The sequence below is a fragment of the Hyla sarda genome, unplaced genomic scaffold, assembly GCF_029499605.1.
Source record: "Hyla sarda isolate aHylSar1 unplaced genomic scaffold, aHylSar1.hap1 scaffold_810, whole genome shotgun sequence".
Lineage (NCBI taxonomy): Eukaryota > Metazoa > Chordata > Amphibia > Anura > Hylidae > Hyla > Hyla sarda.
Window position 1 is genome coordinate 52,281 of NW_026610837.1, and position 7,611 is coordinate 59,891.

Consider the following 7,611-nt stretch of genomic DNA (forward strand, 5'->3'; position numbering starts at 1 on the left):
CACTGATTCAGCATACCAGCCCTCAGCCTGGCGTCACGAACTCTAGGGTTAACATTAACCCCTTATATACTTATACCATACCACCACTACCATACACCCCCCAAGGGCTACCACAATCTGCCCTATCCTTTGGATAGGGGATTAGATGTCTAGGGGTGGAGTACCCCTTTAAGGTGACAAGAGCTTGATGTTCTTCTTTAGTTAAATTGGATGGAATAAATGGCGCAGATGTCCATCTAGAATTAATTTGTGCATCAATCTGTCCCGTGTCCCGTTCTTTATATCTGGATCAAACGCAGAACTTGAAAAAAATCCACTTTATGCTCGAACTTGGTCTTTTCAAGCAAAACTAAAACTCCCAGCATGCCCGGACAGTCTAGACTAGAGGTCTCCCCAGCCGGGACCGCCATGGTTGGGAAGCGCTGCTCTATCCTGCGGGGATCCGTTTTTTTAACCACTGGAGTACCCCTTTAACCTCCCGGTGTGGCGCGTCATCCACGTTTACACAATGGCGCACGCCCAGAGGCTGGAATATAACATTATTATTTAAGCCAAATTTCTTTAGATTCATTTTTACCTATTTCGGTGTATTTGTGATTATCAAATATTGGCGGGTAAAAACTGGAGTTACGTAAAGAGGAAGGGGTTAATGAAATAGAAATGGTTAATGAATCGTAACACTTTGGTAAGATATATTGTAGATTTTGTGTGAAGGGTTTTTATAGGGTTAAAGTTATAGTTTTTTTTATTTATCTTTATTTAGAATTATTGTAACCCCTCTCCGCAGCGTTCTACACGGCACGGTACGGCTACAAAGTGTGTCTGCGCATTTACCTGAACGGAGACGGCGCCGGGAAGGGAACGCACATCTCCCTGTTCTTCGCCATTATGAGAGGCGAATACGACGTCCTGCTGTCCTGGCCCTTCAGACACAAGGTGAGTACGAAGACCTGAGCCGCCATGTTTGTGACCTCCGCTCCTGACCCCTGTCTCCCCCTACAGGTGACCTTCATGCTGCTGGACCAGAGTAACCGTGAACATGTGATTGACGCGTTCCGTCCCGACCACGCGTCCGTCTCCTTCCACCGTCCTGTCAGTGATATGAATGTCGCCAGTGGCTGCCCGCTCTTCTGCCCCCTGTCCAAGCTGCAGGCCGTCCGCAACAACTACGTGAAGGACGACACCATATTCATCCGCTGCATCATAGACACCAACTCCTAACCGCCGCCGAACCGCCACCAGCCCTTCCCCCATCGCTACTCCGCACCGTGTCTACAGTGTTACTTATTGTGACTGTTTAAAAATGACGCCAAATAACAACCTGACCGCCAGTAGGGGCGAATTACAAAGGTGCACAACAATGGCGCAGCCACGGCCGTCCCCAACCACTACCGGATCTGTTGTCCTCTTAGTCATGTGATCATCCTGACGGTATTAGGACCGGATCGGGTGTCACCATCTGTGATGTCATAACTTAATATATTAATATAACAGACGGAGGAGCCGCTCTTCACTGGATTCTCTTTCTTTATAAATGATAAAAATTCCCTGGGTGCCTCCAGCTGTTCCCAAACTACAAATCCCAGCATGCCCTAAAAGCCTTCAACTACTGATTGTAGAGAAGTGTTCCCCAACCTCTGGCTTTTCAGCTGTTGCAAAACTACAACTCCCAGCATACCCGGACAGCCAACAGCTGTATACACACTGGTTATATAGCGGCTGTCTGGGCATGCTGGGAGTTGTAGTTTGTCAATAGCTGTATACACACTGGTTATATAGCGGCTGTCTGGGCATGCTGGGAGTTGTAGTTTATTAATAGCTGTATACACACTGGTTATATAGCGGCTGTCTGGACATGCTGGGAGTTGTAGTTTATCAATAGCTGTATACACACTGGTTATATAGCGGCTGTCTGGACATGCTGGGAGTTGTAGTTTATCAATAGCTGTATACACACTGGTTATCTAGCGGCTGTCTGGGCATGCTGGGAGTTGTAGTTTATCAATAGCTGTATACACACTGGTTATATAGCGGCTGTCTGGGCATGCTGGGAGTTGTAGTTTATTAATAGCTGTATACACACTGGTTATATAGCGGCTGTCTGGACATGCTGGGAGTTGTAGTTTATCAATAGCTGTATACACACTGGTTCTATAGCGGCTGTCTGGACATGCTGGGAGTTGTAGTTTATTAATAGCTGTATACACACTGGTTATATAGCGGCTGTCTGGGCATGCTGGGAGTTGTAGTTTATCAATAGCTGTATACACACTGGTTATATAGCGGCTGTCTGGGCATGCTGGGAGTTGTAGTTTATCAATAGCTGTATACACACTGGTTATATAGCGGCTGTCTGGACATGCTGGGAGTTGTAGTTTATCAATAGCTGTATACACACTGGTTATATAGCGGCTGTCTAGGCATGCTGGGAGTTGTAGTTTATCAATAGCTGTATACACACTGGTTATATAGCGGCTGTCTGGACATGCTGGGAGTTGTAGTTTGTCAATAGCTGTATACACACTGGTTATCCAGCGACTGTCTGGGCATGCTGGGAGTTGTAGTTTTGCAATAGCTGTATACACACTGGTTATCCATCGGCTGTCTGGACATGCTGGGAGTTGTAGTTTATCAATAGCTGTATACACACTGGTTATATAGCGGCTGTCTGGATATGCTGGGAGTTGTAGTTTATCAATAGCTGTATACACACTGGTTATCCAGCGGCTGTCTGGACATGCTGGGAGTTGTAGTTTTGCAATAGCTGTATACACACTGGTTATATAGCGGCTGTCTGGACATGCTGGGAGTTGTAGTTTATCAATAGCTGTATACACACTGGTTATATAGCGGCTGTCTGGACATGCTGGGAGTTGTAGTTTATCAATAGCTGTATACACACTGGTTATATAGCGGCTGTCTGGACATGCTGGGAGTTGTAGTTTATCAATAGCTGTATACACACTGGTTATATAGCGGCTGTCTGGACATGCTGGGAGTTGTAGTTTATCAATAGCTGTATACACACTGGTTATCCTGCGGCTGTCTGGATATGCTGGGAGTTGTAGTTTATCAATAGCTGTATACACACTGGTTATCCAGCGGCTGTCTGGACATGCTGGGAGTTGTAGTTTATCAATAGCTGTATACACACTGGTTATATAGCGGCTGTCTGGACATGCTGGGAGTTGTAGTTTTGCAATAGCTGTATACACTCTAGTTATCCAGCGGCTGTCTGGACATGCTGGGAGTTGTAGTTTATCAATAGCTGTATACACACTAGTTATATAGCGGCTGTCTGGGCATGCTGGGAGTTGTAGTTTATCAATAGCTGTATACACACTGGTTATATAGCGGCTGTCTGGGCATGCTGGGAGTTGTAGTTTATCAATAGCTGTATACACACTGGTTATATAGCGGCTGTCTGGACATGCTGGGAGTTGTAGTTTATCAATAGCTGTATACACACTGGTTATATAGCGGCTGTCTGGACATGCTGGGAGTTGTAGTTTATCAATAGCTGTATACACACTGGTTATACAGCGGCTGTCTGGACATGCTGGGAGTTGTAGTTTATCAATATCTGTATACACACTGGTTATCCAGCGGCTGTCTGGACATGCTGGGAGTTGTAGTTTATCAATAGCTGTATACACACTAGTTATCTAGCGGCTGTCTGGGCATGCTGGGAGTTGTAGTTTTGCAATAGCTGTATACACACTGGTTATATAGCGGCTGTCTGGACATGCTGGGAGTTGTAGTTTATCAATAGCTGTATACACACTGGTTATCCAGTAGCTGTCTGGACATGCTGGGAGTTGTAGTTTATCAATAGCTGTATACACACTGGTTATATAGCGGCTGTCTGGACATGCTGGGAGTTGTAGTTTATCAATAGCTGTATACACACTGGTTATCCATCGGCTGTTTGGGCATGCTGGGAGTTGTAGTTTATCAATAGCTGTATACACACTGGTTATCCAGCGGCTGTCTGGGCATGCTGGGAGTTGTAGTTTATCAATAGCTGTATACACACTGGTTATATAGCGGCTGTCTGGACATGCTGGGAGTTGTAGTTTATCAATAGCTGTATACACACTGGTTATCCATCGGCTGTCTGGACATGCTGGGAGTTGTAGTTTATCAATAGCTGTATACACACTGGTTATCCAGCGACTGTCTGGACATGCTGGGAGTTGTAGTTTATCAATAGCTGTATACACACTGGTTATCCAGCGACTGTCTGGACATGCTGGGAGTTGTAGTTTATCAATAGCTGTATACACACTGGTTATATAGCGGCTGTCTGGATATGCTGGGAGTTGTAGTTTTGCAAAAGCTGTATACACACTAGTTATCCAGCGGCTGTCTGGGCATGCTGGGAGTTGTAGTTTGTCAATAGCTGTATACACACTGGTTATATAGCGGCTGTCTGGATATGCTGGGAGTTGTAGTTTTGCAAAAGCTGTATACACACTGGTTATCTAGCGGCTGTCTGGACATGCTGGGAGTTGTAGTTTATTAATAGCTGTATACACACTGGTTATCCAGCGGCTGTCTGGACATGCTGGGAGTTGTAGTTTATTAATAGCTGTATACACACTGGTTATATAGCGGCTGTCTGGACATGCTGGGAGTTGTAGTTTATCAATAGCTGTATACACACTGGTTATCCAGTAGCTGTCTGGGCATGCTGGGAGTTGTAGTTTTGCAATAGCTGTATACACACTGGTTATATAGCAGCTGTCTGGGCATGCTGGGAGTTGTAGTTTATCAATAGCTGTATACACACTGGTTATATAGCGGCTGTCTGGACATGCTGGGAGTTGTAGTTTTGCAATAGCTGTATACACTCTAGTTATCCAGCGGCTGTCTGGACATGCTGGGAGTTGTAGTTTATCAATAGCTGTATACCCACTGGTTATATAGCGGCTGTCTGGGCATGCTGGGAGTTGTAGTTTTGCAATAGCTGTATACACACTGGTTATATAGCGGCTGTCTGGACATGCTGGGAGTTGTAGTTTATCAATAGCTGTATACACACTGGTTATATAGTGGCTGTCTGGGCATGCTGGGAGTTGTAGTTTATCAATAGCTGTATACACACTGGTTATCCATCGGCTGTCTGGGCATGCTGGGAGTTGTAGTTTATCAATAGTTGTATACACACTAGTTATCCAGCGGCTGTCTGGGCACGCTGGGAGTTGTAGTTTATCAATAGCTGTATACACACTGGTTATATAGCGGCTGTCTGGACATGCTGGGAGTTGTAGTTTGTCAATAGCTGTATACCCACTGGTTATCCAGCGGCTGTCTGGGCATGCTGGGAGTTGTAGTTTATCAATAGCTGTATACACACTGGTTATCCAGCGGCTGTCTGGACATGCTGGGAGTTGTAGTTTATCAATAGCTGTATACACACTGGTTATCCAGCGGCTGTCTGGGCATGCTGGGAGTTGTAGTTTATCAATAGCTGTATACACACTGGTTATATAGCGGCTGTCTGGGCATGCTGGGAGTTGTAGTTTATCAATAGCTGTATACACACTGGTTATCCAGTAGCTGTCTGGACATGCTGGGAGTTGTAGTTTGTCAATAGCTGTATACACACTGGTTATCCAGCGGCTGTCTGGACATGCTGGGAGTTGTAGTTTATCAATAGCTGTATACACAATGGTTATCCAGCGGCTGTCTGGACATGCTGGGAGTTGTAGTTTATCAATAGCTGTATACACACTGGTTATATAGCGGCTGTCTGGGCATGCTGGGAGTTGTAGTTTATCAATAGCTGTATACACACTAGTTATCCAGCGGCTGTCTGGACATGCTGGGAGTTGTAGTTTATCAATAGCTGTATACACACTAGTTATCCAGCGGCTGTCTGGGCATGCTGGGAGTTGTAGTTTATCAATAGCTGTATACACACTAGTTATCCAGCGGCTGTCTGGACATGCTGGGAGTTGTAGTTTATCAATAGCTGTATACACACTGGTTATATAGCGGCTGTCTGGACATGCTGGGAGTTGTAGTTTATCAATAGCTGTATACACACTGGTTATCCAGCGGCTGTCTGGGCATGCTGGGAGTTGTAGTTTATCAATAGCTGTATACACACTGGTTATCCAGCGGCTGTCTGGACATGCTGGGAGTTGTAGTTTATCAATAGCTGTATACACACTGGTTATCCAGCGGCTGTCCGGGCATGCTGGGAGTTGTAGTTTATCAATAGCTGTATACACACTGGTTATCCAGCGGCTGTCTGGGCATGCTGGGAGTTGTAGTTTATCAATAGCTGTATACACACTGGTTATATAGCGGCTGTCTGGACATGCTGGGAGTTGTAGTTTATCAATAGCTGTATACACACTGGTTATATAGCGGCTGTCTGGACATGCTGGGAGTTGTAGTTTATCAATAGCTGTATACACACTGGTTATCCAGCGGCTGTCTGGGCATGCTGGGAGTTGTAGTTTATCAATAGCTGTATACACACTGGTTATCCAGCGACTGTCTGGACATGCTGGGAGTTGTAGTTTATCAATAGCTGTATACACACTGGTTATCCAGCGGCTGTCTGGACATGCTGGGAGTTGTAGTTTATCAATAGTTGTATACACACTGGTTATCTAGCGGCTGTCTGGGCATGCTGGGAGTTGTAGTTTATCAATAGCTGTATACACACTGGTTATATAGCGGCTGTCTGGACATGCTGGGAGTTGTAGTTTATCAATAGCTGTATACACACTGGTTATATAGCGGCTGTCTGGGCATGCTGGGAGTTGTAGTTTATCAATAGCTGTATACACACTGGTTATCCAGCGGCTGTCTGGGCATGCTGGGAGTTGTAGTTTATCAATAGCTGTATGCACACTGGTTATACAGCGGCTGTCTGGACATGCTGGGAGTTGTAGTTTTGCAATAGCTGTATACACACTGGTTATATAGCGGCTGTCTGGGCATGCTGGGAGTTGTAGTTTATCAATAGCTGTATACACACTGGTTATATAGCGGCTGTCTGGGCAAGCTGGGAGTTGTAGTTTTGCAATAGCTGTATACACACTGGTTATCCAGCGGCTGTCTGGACATGCTGGGAGTTGTAGTTTATCAATAGCTGTATACACACTGGTTATATAGCGGCTGTCTGGACATGCTGGGAGTTGTAGTTTTGCAATAGCTGTATACACACTGGTTATATAGCGGCTGTCTGGGCATGCTGGGAGTTGTAGTTTTGCAATAGCTGTATACACACTGGTTATACAGCGGCTGTCTGGGCATGCTGGGAGTTGTAGTTTGTCAATAGCTGTATACACACTGGTTATATAGCGGCTGTCTGGACATGCTGGGAGTTGTAGTTTATCAATAGCTGTATACACACTGGTTATATAGCGGCTGTCTGGACATGCTGGGAGTTGTAGTTTATCAATAGCTGTATACACACTGGTTATCCAGCGGCTGTCTGGACATGCTGGGAGTTGTAGTTTATCAATAGCTGTATACACACTGGTTATACAGCGGCTGTCTGGGCATGCTGGGAGTTGTAGTTTTGCAATAGCTGTATACACACTGGTTATATAGCGGCTGTCTGGACATGCTGGGAGTTGTAGTTTATCA

General features: G+C 45.4%; 1 protein-coding gene across 1 annotated transcript in view; it reads left to right on the forward strand.

The window, feature by feature from the left end:
- The window catches only part of LOC130347138 (TNF receptor-associated factor 1-like), a gene marked incomplete at its 5' end in the record, with an annotated part of 52,675 nt that extends 51,174 nt beyond the window's left edge, over nt 1-1,501 (forward strand). Inside the window, 2 exon segments of the mRNA XM_056554624.1 lie at nt 788-936; nt 1,003-1,501. Coding sequence (XP_056410599.1) covers nt 788-936; nt 1,003-1,221 — 368 coding nt within the window.
- Between the last annotated feature and the right edge of the window lie 6,110 nt (nt 1,502-7,611).